Here is a 21716-nt window from a genome sequence, read left to right as displayed (position 1 = left end):
TCCATTATCATCCTTCCCCTACCTATTAACAAGGGCATGTGAAACCAACAATAAGAACAGAACTAAGTCCTTCTGTATAAATCTTTATCCATCAACATTTGACTGTGAAGAATACAATAACCAGTTTCTGTAAACCATTCGCTATTTGTTACAGGAAGTCAGCAATCACCGGGCATCGTAAAATTGTAATTACCTGCCTTAGACAATGTAACAGCAATCAGCCAAGTGACTTGTAGACCTCTGTATTATTCCTATAAAACATACTGCTTTCGTGTGTAGAGCAGGGATTCATCGAAGGGTGGCAGCACAAGAAGGCTACATAACCCCTTTGGTGTCACCCATAATCTCTTGTTGGCTATCCAAAAATAAAGCATCTATTTTTGAACTGAAACTTGTGCCATCCGGAGTTAAGAGTCAAACTTCCACACTGTGTGCAAAGTGGCCTGGCAGCAGCATGACAACATAACTGTCAATGAGCTTCAATATGCAGTATTGATGTGACAAACTGTATTATATATGAGTGCAAGATGTGCCATGATTATGCAATAAGACGGATGATTGGCAGATACAAACCTCCATGAATGAAGGGTGCAGGTGGTCACTGCCCACGTGGTGCCCCACCAGAGGTTGGAGAATACTGGCTAAAATGAATGCCTGGAGAAGGCACCAGTGAGAAGCAGCTGCCAGGGAATTGCTCAGACTTCTATGTCAGAAATCGATCCACCTAGTTTCTCTACATTGCCTTGAAAAATAGCAACCTGCACATCAATGAAGTGAGATTAGGTAATAATGGGATTTGCATGTGTACAAATAGGCCCCATGTAACTCATTACAGAACAACCTCGATTATCCAAATGAGATGGGTGGGGAGTATTTTATTTGGATAACTGAGAGTTCGGATAATGGATTATTCAGATAATGGATAGTGTTTTTACAGGTTGTTCAGATCTTGTTCTGATAATCTGAAATTCGGATAATTGATGTTGGCATAATCGAGGTTGTTCTGTAGTGAGATTCTCATTTAGTCATTGAAACTTTATGCGGAAAATTGAACACTTTTTCTTCGAATTGAGAATCTAATTTCTCCATTCTTGCCAAATTTTCCTAACTGCCTATCCATGGCTGATATTGTTCACGGACTATGAAAATTCTCCCAGATTACATTTTATGTTTGACGTTTATATTATGTTTAGTTTTTCTTTTTAATCAATTTGCATGTCAATCATGATGCTTTATAATATTCAAAGAATTTAGTGAATTGAATGAAGAAACCTAAATTTCTATAACAAGATTTTTGCAATTTAGTGCTAAATTATTATAATCTCTCAAATAAAAAAGAACAATGCAGAATTCATTTTATATCACTATTAACACACTCAATATTTTAGAATACCAAGTGGCTTCAAGATCATATCAAGCAACAGCATCATATAATTTAATACACTTACGCAATAACTGAAAAAAATGTGCTTACAGAGTTTCTACATTATCAGTCAATTCTGCCTTTAAGCTAACAATTAGCAGAAATGTCAGCTGTATTGCACTTCCACAGACTAGTATTAAACTGGAAAAAAAAACAAGTAATTTTGCTGTACAATAGCTTTTTTTATATTTATGTAAAATAACAGAACAGTTTATGCCAGCTGGATATGCATTAAATACAACTGGTGAAATAACAATACTTTAAACTGAGACAACTCTAAATGTCTACTAGTTAACTTATGTTCGGGATCTTCAGTTCAGTAGCCACACATTTCTGATCTAACATTAAGAGGTATTTCAGGTGATACAACATTGACTGTTGAAATAACCTTTGCATTTGCAACCCATTTTTAAAATGAAAAACTAATATAAAATCACATTACTATTATTTTATTCAGACTAACCAGAAAAATATTATAATTCAGTCTCCAAATCAAGAAAATAAATATTTTTGATCTTCCATTTGTTATTGCTAATTGGATTCAAAAGACAAAGGACATCTGCACTTAAAAGAATTTGAAAAGACCTGGTTGAGATGATTTCTGATCCTGTCCAAATGAGAAACCAAAACTGAATTCATCTTTGCTGTTTCCAAAATTATTTGAAGACATATCAGATTGGAAGGAAAATGTGAATGGCTGACCATTTGATGGACTGTCCATACCTGTAAAAACCAAAATAAAACTTTATAATGTCATAGTCTTGGAGACATACAGCATGAAAACAGACTCTTCCACCCAAATCATCCAGGCCAAAACTGAAGTAGCCCCATTTGCCTGCATTTGGCCCATTTCCCTCTAAATCTGTCCTATCCGTGTACCAATCCAAATGTCTTTTAAATGTCGTAATTATACTCGCCTCTACAACTTCCTCTGGCAGCTCATTCCATATACACACCAATTTCTGTGTGCAAAAGTTGCTCTTCAGGCCCCTTTTAAGTTTTTCCCCTCTCACCTTAAATCTATGCCCTTTAGTTTTGGTCTCTCCTTCCCTTGGCTATATACTTTATTCATGCCTCTCATGATTTTATTAATTTCTGTAAGGCCACCCTTCAGCCTCCAATGCTCCAGAGAAGAAAGTCCTAGCCTATCTAGCCTCTACTTACAACTCAAACCTTCCAGTCCCAGTAACATCCTTGTAAATCTTTTTTGCACCCTTTCCAGTTTCATAATATCCTTCCTATAGCAGGATGACCAGAACTATATGCAGTAGTCCAACGTGACCACATCAGTGTCTTGGACAGCTGTAATATGATGTCACAACTTCTGTACTCAATGCTCTGACCAATGAACGCAGGTGTGCTAAATGTTTTTATCACCACCCTGACTACCTATGAGTTTACTTCTAAAGAACTATGTACCCGCACTCCCATATCTCTCTGTTTGAGAAACATGCCCAGAGCCTTACCATTAACTGTGTAGGTCCTGCCCCTGGTTTGTCTTACTAAACACAACACTTCGCGTTTATCTGAATTAAACTCCATTTGCCATTCCTCAGTCCACTTGTCCAGTTGATCGAGATCCCGATGCACTCACAGATAACCTTCTTCATTGTCCACATTACAACCAATTTCAGTTCACCTTCAAACTTACTAACCATGCTTCCTATATTGTCATCCAAATTGTTTATATAAATGATGAACAGCAGTGGACATGGCACAGATCATTGCAGCACACCACTGGTCACTGTCTCCTACAAGCCAATTTTGTATCCAATTGGCTAGCTCACCTAATACTATGTGATCTAACCTTACTAACCAGTCTGCCATACAGAATGTTGCTGAAGGCCTTGCTAAAGTACAGGTTGACTGCTGGTCTACTGCTCTGCCTTCATCTATCTTCTTGTTCATATCTGCAAATAGCTCAATCAAATTTGTGAGACACGATTTCCCATGCACAAAGCCATGCTGACTATCCCTAATGGAGTCTTTGCCTTTCAAAAGCAGGTATTTCCTCTCTCTCAGAATCCCCTCCAACAACTTACCCACCATTGACGTTAGGTTCACCAGTCTGTAGTTCCCTGCCTTTTCTTTGCAGCCTTTCTTAAATAATGACACAGCATTAGCCATCCCCTAGTCTTCTGCATCTCATCCATGGCTTTCGGTTATACAAATATCTCTGCTAAGGACCACATGATTTCTTCCCTAGCTTCCTACAATGTCTTAGAGTACACTTGATCAGCTCCCAGGGATTTATCCAGTTTATGTGTTTAAGACCTTCAGCACCTGCTCTTTTTTAATGTGGACTCTTTTCAAGACATCGCTATTTGTTTGGTCCGAATTCCCTACCTTCCACGTCTTTCTCCATGGGATATACTGACCCAAAATACCACCTTCTGTGGTTCCACATATATTTTACTAAAGTATATCAATATTTTGGCACATTGCTATGATCCAACAGATAATAGTACTGGATAAGTTGGATTCCAGAACAAAGCCTGACTTGACTTGACAGATTATAGGATTGTCATGATGGTTAGTCACAGAATTATATTCATATGAGATTGCAATGTTCTTTAACAGAACATAAATTTATTAGACAACAGAAAAAAAGTACATTTAAAATACAACTTAAAACAAACAACAAAACAAAGTTTCAACCTGTTTCCTCACACTATCCCTTTACAGATAGTCAATTCCAGAGAAATATTACTCTGATCTCAACTCTTTAATTCTTAACCAACTGACATCTCTCAGTTTCTTTTCTTTGGACTGCGGAAACAATATTAGTTATTTTTCAAGCCAGCTGGCATGAATGTTTCATAATTTTGATGACCTAAACTTTTTCAGTTCTAACAAACTCTCCTGGCTCAGAAGCTTCATGAAATAAAAACACTTCAGTTATGGTGACTAGTTCCACTAGACTAAAACCTGATTCTCATACTTGGAGGAAACTGTTCTCCCTTCTGAAGTCAAATGGCCTCTGGTCCATTTGTAAACTCAGGAGTAGATGTACTCCATCTATTAACACCACAGGCACTTGACTGAAGTTGTATGTTTTCTTCAAAATGATGTAATTAGGTCACTGTTCCATACAACCTTCTGAGCTTTTAAAAAAAAAGTCACTTCCACAGAGTAAATCAAAGTCCATCCGCCTCTATTTTAAAATCCAATTCATATATTGAGAGAGATATACAGCACAGAAACAGACCCTTCAGTCCAACTCGTCCATGCCCACTACATATGGTAAATAAACCTAGTCCCATTTGCCAGCATTTGGCCCATATCCCTCCCAACCATTCCTATTCATATACCCATCCAGATGCCTTTTAAATATTGTAACTATACCGGCCTCCACCACTTCCTTTGGCAACTCATTCCATACATGCAGCACCCTGTATGAAAATGTTGCCCCTTAGGTCCCTTTTAAATCTTTCCCCTCTACCTTAAACCTATGTTCTCTAGTTTTGGACTCCCCCACTGCAGGAAAAAGACCTTGTCTATTTAGCTTATCCATGCCACTCATGATTTTATAAATCTCTATAAAGTCACCCCTCAGCCTCCGACGCTCCAGGGAAAATAGCTCCAGTCTATTCAACCTTTCCCTATAGCTCAAACCCTACAAACCCGGCAAGATCCTTGAAAATCTTTTCTGTTGTTTCACAACATCTTTACCATAGCTGAGAGACCAGAACTGCATACAGTATTCTGAAAGTGGTGCAATCAATGTCCTGTACAGCTGAAACATGACCTCCCAACTCCTATACTCAAAGCACTGACCAAAACAGGGAAGTATACCAAACACCTTCTTCACTATCCTATCTACCTGCAACTCCACTTTCAGTGATCAAATGATAATTTTCTGATATATATTTTATTATAATGTGAGTTACAAGATAAATTCAATCAAAAGAAATAAAGATTGTCCATTCAAAATAGATGGGAAGAGACAGATCGCCAGCAGGTGCAGCATAATTTTACACAGTAAAATACTGCTGGCCAGGATAGAAACAATAAGAAGGGGTATGTGGGAACATCTTGATTTCGAGAAAGAAGCTACCTTAGATCAGGAAAGGTCCTGACTTCAGCTGTGAAATAATGGGGCAGGCATGTGATTTTTGTGTACAAGTAAGAATCTTTTACAGATGACTAAGATTGTAAACTGGAATTTTCAGAGCTCAGAATACTTGCCAATATCTTTTTGTGATGACAGAAGATTGCTTGTTATGTTAGCTGAATTACCCTTTTCAGGCTAAAAATAAACAGAAAGGCAAGATTATATTTTTACATAGACTTAGTAATATATAGTAAAATTACATAGCATTCATACAAAACATGCTGTTTGACCATATCTGCCAATGTTAGTTTTTATTTTCCAGGAAAACAATCGTCTTAGTTTTACTTCTATGTTCTTTGTACAAATTTCTTCAGTTATTTTATTTGCTTTCAATCTATTCTTAAAAATTGAAATTATCCTACCTCACTAACTCTGAGAATGCACTCTATGGCACCATGGTCCTTAGTTTTAAAAATTACTTTCTGCTCTTAATTCTTAAAGTTCTATGCTTATTCTTACCTTCCCTCAATCTAGAGTCCATGGTTACTGGAATTAATTTATTTCTATTCCCTACTTTTGATCCTTTCAAACAGTAAGCACTACAAGAAAATCTTCTCTGTTCCAATAAGAACATAACTAATATAAAGACCCTCTGATTGGTTTGACAGCATCAAGAGTCTTCCCACTGTCCTCAACCAGATAGTCGAGGTGGACATATAGGAGGCCACCACCTTGAGGAATGTGACATCACGTTTCCTGTTGACAAATGCTGGCTCGGGACAACCACTTGGTCCCAACATTGGGGATCCAAAGCCTGTGAGAAAATCTATCCCTTGATGTCTAAATGTTCAAGCTGAACTTACGATATTTTGGCTAAGTAACAGTTTTTATCCTTCCCGTCAAAACATTAGGCTTTGTACCTCCTTCAGTATACGCAGATATAAACTGTTATGATATAGTTGTGTTTACAGAGAACTGGTTTCAGGGTATCTAAGAATGGGTACTGAACTTTCAGGGGTATTCACTATTTAGAAAGGATAGTCAGTTATGAAAGGAATGGAGCAGCATTATTAGTAGAAGAGTAAATCAATGCAATAGTGAAGAAGGATATCAGCTTGAAGAATTGTGATGTGGAATCTGTATGTGTGGAGATAAGAAACACAAAAGTGCAGAAAATGTTGTTGGAGGTTATCTATAGATCCCCCAAATTGTAGTAAGGGAAGGCACTAAACAAGAAACAAACATGCAATAAGGGCACAACTGTAATCATGGGTGACTTGAATATACACATAGAATGGACAAACCATACTTGTGGTACCACAATAGTCACTGCCTGCCACTCAGAAATAGATCTATTTATTTGCTCTCACTGTTTCCTGTCTGCAAACAATTCTTGATTCATGCCAATATACTATCCCCTACCCTATGAGCTATAACTGTGCCTACTAACCTCCTATGGGGGACTTCATTAAAGACTTCTGAAAATCTACTGTTTTAGGTCAAAATCAACCAGTGGTAGATTGCACCAATTGCAATTACATTTTTTTTCTATAAAATTTATTTTGAAAATGTCTCTTACAGGGACTAAGTAGCCTAGTTCTTCCACTTCTGGAGCCTGGATTTGAATCCACCTATAGCTAATGAAATAGTTATTATCCATATTACTAATATTTTCTTAAAACCCTGCACATAACCTGCAAAACTATTTTTACCTACACCAAATCATTAGCAGGAAACGTCAATGTCCATAAATGCTATAAACAAGTGCTTGAGCATCAGCCAACTTGTTATTAAACTTTTTAACAGCATTAATTTTTACCGTTTTCTTGAAGAACAAACTTGAAAACTCAAACTGATTAGCAGACATTTGATTGTCAGTCATCTGAAATGTTGATAAATAATTATTAAGCATATAAAAATCTCAAATATAATATTAATAAATATAATAAGTATATTGCAGCCAAACAAACTGGAAAATTGGAAGTAAACATTCTGTCTTATAATGCAACTTTCTGTCAGGAATCCATCTGACCTTCTTTTCTAAACTTTCCAAAAAAGCATAAAGAAAGTAGTTCTTTGACTGTTTACACAGACATTTTGGAATATTTGCAAATGTCATTATTTATGTAGTTTAAGACAAATAGTTTGATTAATCCAAATGTCAAAGATGCTGCCTATATAAATTGAAGTACGTTTTACGATTGTAAAATTCAAAGAGCTGAAAACATATATCTAAATTTCAAGATAGAGCACAGATGAAATTTATGAAGTCTTGACAGTTGTTAAGAGAAAGTATTAACAGGCCACAAACTGACGGAGGGAGGTATTAATGTAGTGGTAATGTCAATGGGCTAGTAGTCTAGACATCAAGACTCATATTCTGGGGGTATGAGTTTGAAGCTTACTGTACAGATAGTGAAAATTAAAATCAACAAAATTCTGGAATTAAAAGTAGTCTGATGTAACCATTGTTATAAATGCACATCCGGTTTACTAAAGTTCTTTGGGGAAGGAAATATGATATTCTTACCTGGCCTACCCTACAAGTAACTCTGGACCCACAGCAATGAGGTTGACTTTTAACTGAATGAAGTCTTGACAATTGTTAGGATAAAATATTAACAGGCCAACTAAAAGAGCTGAACCAGCCATTCAGTCTCCTGAACATTTGCTTATCGAAAATTAGGGGGAGCATCCATACAGAGTACAAACGAGGGAGAATATTCATCTTAATAAGCCCTATCCGACCTAACCATGAAATCAGAAGCACCTCCCATCTTTGAAGGTCTTAGAGTCATAGAGATGTACAGCATGGAAACAGACCCTTCGGTCCAACCTGTCCATGCCGACCAGGTATCCCAACCCAATCTAGTCCCACCTGCTAGCACCTGGCCTATATCCCTCCAAACCCCTCCTATTCATATACCCATCCAAATGCCTCTTAAATGTTGCAATTGTACCAGCCTCCACCACATCCTCTGGCAGCTCATTCCATACACGTACCATCCTTTGCATGAAAAAGTTGCCTCGGAGGTCTCTTTTATATCTTTCCCCTCTCACCCTAAACCCATGCCCTCTAGTTCTGGACTCCTCAACCCCAGGGAAAAGACTTTGTCTATTTACTCTATCCATGCCCCTCATAATTTTGCAAACCTCTATAAGGTCACCTCTCAGCCTTGACGCTCCAGGGAAAACAGTCCCAGCCTGTTCAGCCTCTCCCTGTAGCTCAAATCCTCCAACCCTGGCAACATCCTTGTAAATCTTAGCTTTAAACAACCAGTCAAGAACCGGAGTGATGAATATGCCCAAATACATAAACCCCCTCTATGACCACTCAAGGGGGAATCGAGATTTGCTCTCAAGATTTGGCACCTTTGTAAAGCCATCCATAGGCATAGCCTCTGATATTGCAAAATTAATCTTGTACCCTGAAAAGGTGTCAAACAAGCTGATGCATTGTATCAGACGAGGCACCAAAACTGCTGGGTTTGATAAAGAAACAAGGACATCGTCTGTGTACAATGAAATCTTATGTAATTTTGACCCCACTTCAGGAGCCAATATATTGGGATCCTACGAATAGCCTTTGCCAATAGTTCAATCACCAATGTAAAAAGCAATGGCGAAAGGGGACAGCCCTGTCAGCTGCCCCTAAAAATGCTAAAATTGCTGAATCGTACCCCATTGGTGATGACCACAGCGAGAGATTCACTGTAGAGAACCTTTACCCATCTTATAAAGGCTTTGCCCAAGTCAAACTGCTCTAGAGTATAAAAAAGGCCACTCAACTCGGTTAAATGCATTCTCTGCATCTAGAGAAATCACCAATCCCTGTATTGACTGTTGATGACATGCTTGGATTACATTAAGCAGCCTCCTAACAATATCAGAGGATCTGCGGCCCTTTATGAAGCCCATCTCGTCCTCTATAACAAATAAAAAATAACACAGTTTCCAGCCTTAAAGCCGAGAGTCTTGGAGAGGATTTTAAAGTCATCATTTATGAATGAAATGGGCCTGAAAGAAGCATAGTCCTCTGGGACCTTCCTTTTTGTAAGAATAAGCAAACTATTGGCCTCTTTTAGAGATGGCGGGAGAAGATCATGACTGTACGAGTCATTAAGCATATTGAGCATCGAGCCTGACAATATGCTTATAAATTCCTTATCGAATTCACTAGGAAGTCCATCAGGACCGCGTGCCTTTCCATTCTGAAGCTGCTTTACAGCCTCCTGCACCTCTTGCTCTAATAAGCAGGCATTAAGAAAAGACTCTTGCTCGGGGGTCACACCTGAGAGCTCCAGGTCCTCGAAAAAGTGTTCCAATTTGGCCCTCCCCTCCTCACAATCCTCAGATCTGTATAATTCAGAATAAAATCTCTGGAATGCCACATTAATCTTTTTGGAATCCCATGTTAGGTTCCCAGACCCTTCCCTAATCAATGTAATGGCTTGAGAGGCACTCCTTTTCCTGGTGAGATATGCTAGGTACTTGCCCAGCTTGTCATCATGCTCATATAACCTTTGTTTTGCGAAAGTAAGCTCCTTCTTTGCTGTCTGCATGAGCACGGAATTCAATTCAGACCACAGCATCGTAATCCTCTGTTACTTGGCCAACAAGGGCCTATCAAAGTAAGCCTTCTTGGCTGCCTTCAACTGTATTTTGAAGAGACGCTGCTGCTCGCCCTTCTGTCACTTCCTACTGGCAGAGTAGGAAACAACTAACCCTCTGGTATAGGCTTTGGCAGTTTCCCAAAGGATGGATGGGCTACTAAACGAGCCTGAATTAAATGTCTAGGAACGCTCTAAATTCCTGAGAAGTACTCCACAAACTCCACATCCTTAAGGATAAAGGGATCCATTCGTCAGTGCCTCAGGCCCACTATAGCATCCTTAATCTTAACTAACACGTACACTGGAGCATGATCAGAGATGGTAATTTTAGCAATCGTACAAGATGCCACCAAGTCTAGGGTTGCCGGGGGGAGTCAGAAAAATCAATCCTAGTTTGACATCAGTGTGGATTGGAAAAAAACGTAAAATTCCTGCCTGTAGGTGGAGATGCCTCTCAACGTCCACCAACCCTAACTCCACACACAGATCCACTAATTGTTTAGTTTGTACAGAAGATATCGGGGGGGGGGGGGCTTTGGGCAACTTGTCAACCGTGGTATCCTTAAGACAATAAAATCTCCTCCTATAATAATATGTCAGGACTTGAGACTGATCAATTTAGAGAATGCATCTACCAGAAATTTGAGGGGATGGGCCGGAGGGCAATAAACATTTAAAACACCATATTCTTGTCCATTTTTCAGGATTTTGAGGATTACAAACTTCTCATGTGTGTCTTTAACAAACTCTAGTAACTTAAATGGGAAATTCCTCCTAACCAATATAGCCACTCCCCTACTTCTGGTATTAAATGATGAAAAATCAACCCAATTGAAGCTATTCTGTTGTAGTTTCAAAGATTCCCCATCATTCAAGTGTGTCTCTTGTAATAAAGCAATATCCACTTTTTCCTTTCTCAGACTCCAGAGTACCTTTTTCCTCTTAATTGGTGAGTGACTCCCCTTGATATTCCATCTACACCATCTAATCAAGTCATTAGCCATAACCTTCTGCAGTAACATTTAGATTCCAAAGAGGAGAACCTCAAATTACAAATTGTCGAGGCTTAGTGTTGCAAGATCCATCAAACATAAAAACTACATAAACTAAAACCACTACAGCTAACAACCACCAAAACTATCAAAGATTATATACAACAAAAACCAAAAAGCAAACCAACATATAAAGTGCCAAAGGCTCTGAATAGGGGAACTCACCTCCTGCCCAAAGGGGGCAGCTACATATCTCAAAGCCCTACTTCCCATCCCGCTGCCAGTACTGCAGCCAGGTCATTTAAATACCTGAACCAGGCATAAACTGCCTGTAAGTAGGCATCTAGCCATCCCAACCATTTCTCTCCTCCTAGCTAGAGCCGCACCTCAAACACAATCAGAAAAGAAAGAAAATACACCATAAAATAACAATGTTAATAAAGAAACTTTGAACAAAAAAGGCAAGTACCTCATCCATCCTTTGGTATAACTTAACTTAGAAATTGAAAGTACACATCCCAACTGCCTCCGAGCATGGTTAGACCAGATTATTAGCAATAAAAGAAATAGGAAAAGAAAGCCTCGACCGAACTTGCTCTCTTTTTTTAAAAAGTAAAGTAGAGACATACCCAAACAACACTAAATTTGTACATACTAAATTGTTCAGATTAAGTTAATTTGTCCACAAAGTGTCTTGCCTTCTCCGATGTATCAAAGAGATGTACAGATCCATCTAAGGTGAACCGGAGCACTGCCAGATACTTCAGAGAGTACTGGATCCCGGGCTCCCTCAATCTTCTCTTGACAGTGTCATAGGATGTTTTTTTTTCGAGATCACCGCTACCAAGAAGTCCTTGAAGAACATGATCTTAGAGCCCTCGTAAAGTAAGGCCTTCGAATCCTTCCCCTGGATTCTGGAAGCTTCCACGATTCTCTCCTTATCTCTATAGAGATGAAACCGCACCAAGATATGACAAGGATGCTAGTTCAGACCTAACCTCTGCATTGTGACCCGGTGAGCCCTCTCAATCTTCAAGCTTCTCATTCCAGCCTCCAAGTTAAGGAATTTCGGCAACCAGTCCTCAATAAATTCCACTGGCCGCTCACCTTTCTTATCCTCCGGCAGACAGACAATGCAAATATTTTTTCTCCTGTCCCTGTTTTTGAGGTTATCAACCTGGTCAAGCAAATTACGGACCTTCGTCTCCAGGGCCTGGATCCTATCCTTAGAGGAACCGGTATCAGCTTCCACCATTGCAACTCTGTGTTCTACCTCATCCGTCCTTTTCTTCAGGTCTCCCAGTTGCTGTTTGCGTTTCTACAGCATGATAGAGATCGGGCCCAGCTTCTCTATCTACTTGCCCAACATCTCGCAAACTCCTTCATCAGGACCTGGTAAGAAATTGAGTCTGAGGATCCTGCAGGCTGGGCCACAGGCTCAGCCTCAGACATACCTCCTCCCTCTTCGGCATCCTTGGATGACCAAGGTAAGTTGCTCTCTGGCAGTTTCCTGGGACTCCACGACCTTATTGTGGTGGTCCGGGTAGGGCGGGTCAGGACTTTATCCCACTTGCGATGTGGTGTGGAGCTCGGCAACGCGATCTTCCTAGATCACCACCATGTTGGATCCCCCACCATGTGATTTCTAACTTTGTCCACCCCAGTCCAACACCAGCACCTCCATGTTATAGTGACAAATGCAGAGAGAAGGAATAAAACGATGTTTATTCATGGTGACTATGGCATGAGTGTGAAAGGCAAAAGGATGATACAAGTATTAGGGAATTGATATACTATTTACCTTTCTGCTCTATCAAAGATCTTGGGCCAACTTGGGGCCCTGTCTCACAGTTGGAGAAATCATACTTTCATTGCCAACCTACTTGGTCACTTCCACCCACATAATTGAATGTCATCCACTTCCTATCCTTGGTATGATCGCCACACTGTAGTCCCTCACATTCTGTAGCAGGACTTCCAGATAACAGTAAGAAATCTGGCAGCAGCTTCTCAGATCTCCTTTCTGTTCTTATTTTTGCTGCAGCCTGCAAAACTATGTAACTCATGTCATACCTAATTTCATTAGAAATCTTTTAATAGATCCGGTGCATCATCACAATCTTCCTCCTTATTTACGGGGTAGTATGGTAGCAGAATGCATCTGTCATGGCTCAGTTAAACAGATTCTCAACCCTTGTATATGTTGTGTTGTTTAGTCAAGGACTATTACTTTTAAGTTTTAAATGTAATGCTTAAATATGGCTTCAACTTCCCTCTGAGTAACAGCAAAATATCTCAGCAGTTTTCAAAAGAGAGCAGTATTATTATCTCAGGTGTCCTAGTCAGTATTTATGTCCCAACCAACATCTAAACACTAGATGATCTGCTAAGGATATTGCCGTGTATTTCCTACATTATTACTTTGGAAAAGTGCTTCACTGCCTGGAAAGCACTTTGTGATAACTAAAGGCATGCATGATACAATTAACAGTCTCTTGGGCAATGAAGGAAAGCTAGCATGGATTTATTAAGAACAAACTGCATTTAACTAACTTGCTCGGGTTTTTTGAAGATGTAGCAGAGAAGGTAGATAAAGATAATATTGTTACTATTGTACATACGGACTTCAAAATGGCATTCTCACAAGCATACATAGTGGGGTTTGGTTGAGAGTCTAGATTTCCATAAAAACTTTGCTTTATTAAAGTAGGCTCACATTATTTTACTGACAATTTAACAAGCTTTTTTATTCTGTGATCTATTTTTACACTGGCTCACTGATTACTTACACAAGGTAAAGAGGTGTAATTTTCTTATAGTTTTTGATATTAAGACCATAAGACCATAAGACATAGGAGTGGAAGTAAGGCCATTCGGCCCATCGAGTCCACTCCGCCATTCAATCATGGCTGATGCGCATTTCAGCTCCACTTACCAGCGTTCTCCCCGTAGCCCTTAATTCCTCGAGACAACAAGAATCTATCAATCTCGGCCTTGAAGACATTTAGCGTCCCGGCTTCCACTGCACTCCGTGGCAATGAATTCCACAGGCCCACCACTCTCTGGCTGAAGAAATGTCTCCGCATTTCTGTTCTGAAATGACCCCTTCTAATTCTAAGGCTGTGTCCACGGGTCCTAGTCTCCTCGTTTAACTGAAACAATTTCCTAGCATCCACCTTTTCCAAGCCATGTATTATTTTGTACGTCTCTATTAAGTCTCCCCTTAATCTTCTAAACTCCAACGAATACAATCCCAGTATCCTCAGCCGTTCCTCATATGTGAGACCTGTCATTCCAGGGATCATCCGTGTGAATCTCCGCTGGACACGTTCCAGTGCCAGTATGTCCTTCCTGAGGTGTGGGGACCAAAACTGGACACAGTACTCCAAATGGGGCCTAACCAGAGCTTTATAAAGTCTTAGTAGTACATCTCTGCTTTTATATTCCAACCCTCTTGAGATAAGAGACAACATTGCATTCGCTTTCTTAATCACGGACTCAACCTGCATGTTTACCTTTAGAGAATCCTCGACTAGCACTCCCAGATCCCTTTGTGCTTTGGCTTTATTAATTTTCTCACCATTTAGAAAGTAGTCTATGCTTTTATTCTTTTTGCCAAAGTGCAAGACCTCGCACTTGCTCACGTTAAATTCCATCAGCCAAATTTTGTATTGATACATAAAATTGTCTAGCTCATTAATACTTTTATAGGATTGTTTTGGTACATTTATTCTGTGATCTATTTTGACACTACCTCAATATTCATTTCTATAGTTTTTGTTATTGATACAGAAAAATGTCTAGCTCATTAATACTCTTATAGGATTGTTGGATCTGTAATTACTTTCAAAAAATTATGAAAGAGGTTTTTAAGTATTTTCATACACATCTTTGTTAATATTGAGCTAATTGGCTCAGGACAAGAGTACGGAAATGCTATGAGCTTGCATGGTGGATACAAGTGGAGTTGGGGTTGAGTAGAGAACATGGATTGGCATGGAGACCATTTATGTATCAGTGGAAACATGGGTTGGCATGGAAGGTATGAGAGAGTATTGGGGAAAGGTAAGGTTGTGAGCTGGTATGGGGGAATGGAAATTACATTTTTAAGTCATGGTACACTTGATTTCCCAATCAAACCATGGTGCATGACATCTTTGAGTGGTTGTGAACCAGGTGTCTTTGAAAAGCTAGTCAGTGATATCACCTGGCGTGCTGAATGTTTTCCAGCTTCTTCTGTACTGATTTCTAGATAACTTGTATTTTTTTCCCTACATTTGTTCATGGGATGTGGGCATCACTGGTTGGCCAGCATTTATTGCCCAACTTTAATTGTCACTTGAACTGACTAGCTTGTTAAGACCATTCGAGAGGACAGTTAAGAGTCAACCTGTGGGACTGGAGTCACATGTAAGGAAGACCAGAGAAGGATGACAAGCAAAACATCCTTCCCTAAAGGCAAGTGAATCAGTTGGGCTTTTACAACAATTAACAACGGTTACATGGTTGCTACTAAGCTAGCTTTTTATTCCAGATTTCCAAAAACCAAGGTGGCATTTGAAACCGGAGCATTTGCCCGAGTCTCCGGATTACTACATAAATTGCTCAATAAACTCAGCAGATCTGACAGCATCTGGGGACAGAAAGCAAAGTTAACATTTTGAGTCCAATGACTTCTTCAGAACTGATAGTGGCTGGAAACTACAAGCTAAGAGGCCTTCTTGCCTCTCGCAGGCCCAACCTCAGGGAAACCCGGAACTAAGGCTTGATCAGTGCTGGAACAAGGAAAATGTTGACCCAATATTGAGAAGGCCCAACTGAACTAGCCACAAGACACCCCAGAACATTTAAGGCTGAGACTGGTGCCCAGGACACCATCAAGAGCATACACTTACCTTCTGGAGGAGCAAACTTTCCTCACTGACACACAAGATCGACTACCCAGGAAACATGGGAGATATGCTGGACTGCAGGTCAGACTGAAACTGCAGGGTTTCAAGTCTCCCTCCCCAGCATATTCCTTGCAAATGTCCAAGCCATGGAAAACAAGATGGATGACCTTAAAAGTTAGACTTACCTTCCAAAGAAAATTGAGAGATTGCTGTGCACCTGGTTTTAATAGACTTCTGAATGAACCACCCAAATTTTAAATTTAATGATGATTTCATTCTCCGAGCACGTTATCTGCAGCCCTGACATTGTGTTCTTTGCTCTGTTCTATTACTTTATTGCACTTTGTAACCTAGGTACATGCAACAATAATAAATCAAAATCTCCTGTTCCATCAGCAGAATAGACCCAAAGAAGATTGCAGTTGGAAGAAATTGCTCAGGGAATCCTCAACATTAATTCTAGATCCCATGAAATCTCTTGCCATCAGATGAAGTATGGGCAAGGAACCTTCCTCCTGTTATTACCTACTGTCCCGCCTCAACTGATAAATCAGTTCTGCTCCATGTTGAACACCAATTTGAGGACATACTGAAGGTCTTAAGAGTCCAAAATGTGATGTGGATGGAAGAAACCACAATGTCCATTATCAAGGATGGCTAATTAGCACTGCTACTGGCTGATCTGGCCAACTCCTAAAGGACATAGCTGATAAACTGGGCCTGTGGCAGGCAATCCTCAAAACATGTTGTGTGGCATTACAACCTGCTAAATGGGATAGATTTCAAACAGACAGCTCAAAACTAGGCATCCACAAAGCACTGTAGCCATCAGGAGTGGCAAGCTATATTCAATGTAAATTCCATGCCCTTTTATTTTTTTATATTTTTAAATTGTGGACTGAAATAACAACAGTAGGCTTGCTGCATGTTTATAAGCACCATTTACACAACTGCTTAATTGAGCAGTGTTGAAATGTGATTGCAGATGAACTGGAACTGAATGTTTGTGCACAGTTGGAAGTAGTTGGTTACTCTGTGGACTAGTGACTAGTTATTGTTGACAAAGGCCTATTGCCTTCCAACAACTATATAATTGGTTCTTGGGCAGCCAAACAGCTTGAGGCCATAATCAAGATACACAGGAGCTATCGGAACTCCACCAGTTCGGTAGTCCTCTCAATTCTCTGCACTAAAATCCACTTTAAGTCTGAAGGGAAACAGATTGTTTTCCTTTAGCAGTTGCTGCAAGCTATGACTTTTATTTGATAACCCACAGACCTTTTATAAGAGAACCAATCACCTCCTCACTCTTGCAAACCAATAGAAGCATCTGGAGAAGGATGACTGAGAATAGCAGAAGAATCACGACAATCATCTCAGCAAACTGTGTGAACAGAAACTCCTGAACTATCTTCCAAGTCTTTCCATCCATAATATCCATTTTGTCCTGACTGTGTCTGTGACAGAATTTATAAGGGGATTAGAGTTTTAACTTAATGCAGTTATTTGCCTATGGTTCATAATTGTTTGCCCATAGCTAGTATTCAATTATTTGTAATAAATAGTAATTTTATTAAGCACAGGAACATAGTCCATGCTTTCTGTCAACCTGGGTCTGAAAGTCCAGTGAATTGGGGAATCTTTGTATACATTTTAAAAGCATTAACATTTGTGACAATTCTGTGAATAGTGGGGCTTGATTTCCAGTGCAACATCCCAGTGAGATGGAATATCAACTACAACCTGTAAACTCAGTGCCCAACATATCCTTCACTCTAATACTACCACCAAGCCAGGTATCAATCCTGGTTCAATAAATAGCTCAATAAATAGCCTATACCAGTGCCAGATATATCTAGAACTCAGATGATGACCTGGTGAAAGCTATAACAAATACTAAATAAATTTCAAGCAGCATGGAAAAGACAAATCCAAGCAATTCCCATAACCTGTTCAGACTGATGAATGGACTCTCTAGCCTCAAATAATGCTGATCTCGCTAACATTGATCTCGTCTAGCATGCACCCTGTGCAATGTAACCTGCATGCCTCTGTCTAAGTCTTGTTGATCTGTACATCCTTGTTTACTAAGATCTGCTTGTAAATAAAGCTTTTACTGCACCTCTGTACACGTGACAATAAACTAATCAACCATGAACGGTGATGGGCAATACTCAATGATGGGGGACATCAGCACATTAGTACAAAGACAGTGCTGAAGCACTGGCATCCTTAGCTAAATATGCCATGTGGATGATCCATTGTGATCTGTTTCTGAGATCCCAGCATCAAATATTTTTGGCCAGTTGGAATCATTCCATATGATGTCAAGAGACAGCTGTAGGCAGTGGATACTGCAAAGACTATGGGCCCTCGCAACATACTTGTACATGTACTATGTAACAATCGTCTCCAACAAGACAGAATCCAACCATAGCCCCTGGACATTCAATGGAATTATTATCGTTGAATCCCCACTATCAATACCCTAGTGGGAAAAGTCAGAAAATACATGATACCAGGTTATAGTCCAACAGGTTTATTTGAAATCACAAGCTTTCAGACTGCTTCTCCTTCATCAGGTGAAATCTACTCAGGTGGCTTCACCTGATTAAGGAGCAGCACTTTGAGTGGTTGTGATTTCAAATACACCTTTTGGACTATAACCTGATGTTGTGTGACTTCTGACTTTGTTTATCCCAGTGCAACACTGGCATCCCCACATCATAACATCCTGACTGGAAACTGGAATGGACCAACTATATACTTCCATGACCAGAAAAGCAAGTCAGAAACTGGGAATTCTACAGCAAGTCATAGAGTCGTAGAGATCTACAGCATGGAAACAGACCCTTCGGTCCAACCCGTCCATGCCAACCAGATATCCCAACCCAATCTAGTCCCACCTGCCAGTAACCAGCCCATATCCCTCCAAACCCTTCTTACTCATATACCTATCCAAATGCCTTTTAAATGTTGCAATTGTACCAGCCCTCACCACTTCCTATGGCAGTTCATTCCGTACATCACCACTCTCTGTGTGAAAATGTTGTCCTTATATCTTTCCCCTTTCACCCTAAACCTACACCCTCTAGTTCTGGACTCACCGACCCACGGAAAATACTTTGGCTATTTATCCGATCCATTCCCCTCAATCTTGTAAACCTCTATAAGGACACCCTTCAGTCTCCGGCGCTCCAAGGAAAACAGCCCCAGCCTGTTCAGCCTCTCCAACCCTGGCAACATCCTTGTAAATCTTTTCTGAACCCTTTCAAGTTTCACAACATCTTTCCAATAGGAAGGAGACCAGAATTGCACGCAATATTCCAACAGTGGCCTAACCAATGTCCTGTTCAGCTGCAACATGACTTCCCAACTCCTGTAATCAATACTCTGACCAATAAAGGAAAGCATACCAAACGCCTTCTTCACTATCCTATCTACCTGCGACTCCACTTTCAAGGAGTTATGAACCCGCACTCCAAGGTCTCTTTGTTCATCAACATTCCCTAGGACCTTACCATTAAGTGTATAAGTCCTGCTAAGATTTGCTTTCCCAAAATGCAGCACCTCTCATTTATCTGAATTCAACTCCATCTGCCACTTCTTAGTCCATTAGTCCATGTGGTCAAGATCCTGTTGTAGTCTGAGGTAACCTTCTTCATTGTCACTACACCTCAATTTTGGTGTCATTTGCATAACTATACCTCTTACACTCACATCCAAATCATTTATATAAATGACAAAAAGTAGAGGACCCAGCACCGATCCTGGTGGCACTCCATTGGTCACAAGCCTCCAGTCTGAAAAACAACCCTCCACCACCACCCTCTGTCTTCTACCTTTGAGCCAGTTCTGCATCCAAATGGCTAGTTCTCCTTGTATTCAGTGAGATCTAACCTTGTTAATCAGTCTCTCATGGGGAACCTTGTCAAACGCTTTACTGAAGTCCATATAGATCACATCTACCGCTCTGCCCTTATCAATCCTCTTTGTTACTTTTTCAAAAAACTCAATCAAGTTTGTGAGACATGATTTCCCACGCACAAAGCAATGTTGACCATATCTAATCAGTCCTAGCCTTTTCAAATACATGTATATCCTGTCCCTCAGGATTCCATCCAACAACTTGCCCACCAGCGACATCAGGCTTACTGGTCTATAGTTCCCTCGCTTATCCTTACCATCCTTCTTAAACAGTGACACCACATTAGCCAACCTCCAGTCTTCCGGCACCTCACCTGTGACTATCGATGATACAAATATCTCAGCAAGAGGCCCAGTGATCACTTCACTAGCTTCCCACAGAGTTCTAGAGTACACCTGATCAGGTTCTGGGGATGTATCCACCTTTACGTGTTTCAAGACATCCAGCACTTCCTCCTCTGAAATATGGACATTTTTCAAGTGTCACCATCTATTTCCCTACAGTCTATATTTTCCAGATCCTTTTCCACAGTAAATACTGATGCAAAATACTCGTTTAATACCTCTCCCTTTTCTGCGGCTCCACACAAAGGCCACCTTGCTGATCTTTGAAGGGCCCTATTCTCTCCCTTGTTACCCTTTTGTCCTTCATGTATTTGTAAAAGCCCTTTGGATTCTTCTTAATTCTATTTGCCAAAGCTATCTCATGTCCCCTTTTTGCCCTCCTGATTTCCCTCTTAAGTATACTCCTACTGCCTTTATACTTTAAGGATTCACTCGATCTATCCTGTCTATACCTTCTTTTTCTTAACCAAACCCTCAATTTCTTTAGTCATCAGCATTACCTACACCTAACAGCCTTTCCTTTCACCCTGACAGGAATATACTTTCTCTGGTTTCTTGTTATCTTATTTCTGAAGGCTTCCCATTTTTCAGTCATCCCTTTACCTGCGAACATCTGCCCCCAGTCAGCTTTTGAAAGTTCTTGCCTAATACCGTCAAAATTGGCCTTTGTCCAATTTAGAACTTCAACTTTTAGATCTAGTCTATTCTTTTCCATCACTATTTTAAATCTAGTAGAATTATGGTTGCTGACCCCAAAGTGCTCCCTCACTGACACCTCAGTCACCTGTCCTGCCTTATTTCCCAAGAAGTTTAGCACCTTCTCTAGTAGGTACATACACATACTGAATCAGAACATTTTCTTGTACACACTTAACAAATTCCTCTCCATCTAAACCCTTAATACTATGGCAGTCCCAGTCTATGTTTGGAAAGTTAAAATTCCCTACCATAACTACCTATTATTCTTACAGATAGTTGAGATCTCCTTACAAGTTTGTTTCTCAATTTCCCTCTGACTATTAGGGGGTCTATAATACAATCCCAATGAGGTGATCATCCCTTTCTTATTTCTCAGTTCCACCCAAATAACTTCCTTGGATGTATTTCCAGGAATATCCTCCCTCAGTACAGCTGTAATGCTATTCCTTATCAAAAACACCACTCCCCCTCCTCTCTTGCCACGCTTTCTATCCTTCCTGAAGCATTTGTAACCTGGAACATTAAGTTGCCAGTCTGGTCCATCCCTGAGCCATGTTTATGTAATTGCTATGATATCCCAATCCCATGTTCCTAACCATGCCCTGAGTTCATCTGCCTTCCCCGTTAGTCCCCTTACATTGAAAAAAATTAAGTTTAATTTATTAGTCCTATCTTATCCCTGCTTGCCCTGACTGATTCGCTTCTGTTCTCAATTGTACCTGTCTCAGATTGATCTCTTTCCTCACTATGTCCCTGGGTCCCAACCCCCCC

General features: G+C 40.1%; 1 protein-coding gene across 2 annotated transcripts in view; it reads right to left on the bottom strand.

The window, feature by feature from the left end:
• Positions 1-1566: 1566 nt before the first annotated feature.
• The window catches only part of LOC122553468 (uncharacterized), a 61673-nt gene continuing 41523 nt past the window's right edge, over positions 1567-21716 (bottom strand). The window contains exons 7-9 of one of the 2 annotated variants that reach the window (XM_043697255.2): positions 7297-7359; positions 5612-5672; positions 1567-2146 (exon numbers count right to left, since the gene is read on the bottom strand). In XM_043697255.2, the coding sequence (XP_043553190.2) occupies positions 1989-2146; positions 5612-5672; positions 7297-7359 (282 nt within the window). In that variant the 3' untranslated portion in view covers positions 1567-1988. The remainder of the gene's footprint in view (positions 2147-5611; positions 5673-7296; positions 7360-21716) is intronic. The other variant, XM_087989477.1, reaches the window with a different exon arrangement.

This window comes from Chiloscyllium plagiosum, unplaced genomic scaffold (genome assembly GCF_037043375.1).
Source record: "Chiloscyllium plagiosum isolate Xiang-an unplaced genomic scaffold, Cpla_swu_hap1 HiC_scaffold_8, whole genome shotgun sequence".
NCBI lineage: Eukaryota > Metazoa > Chordata > Chondrichthyes > Orectolobiformes > Hemiscylliidae > Chiloscyllium > Chiloscyllium plagiosum.
Note: the sequence above shows the minus strand (reverse complement) of the source record. Positions and strands in the feature narration are given on the sequence as shown.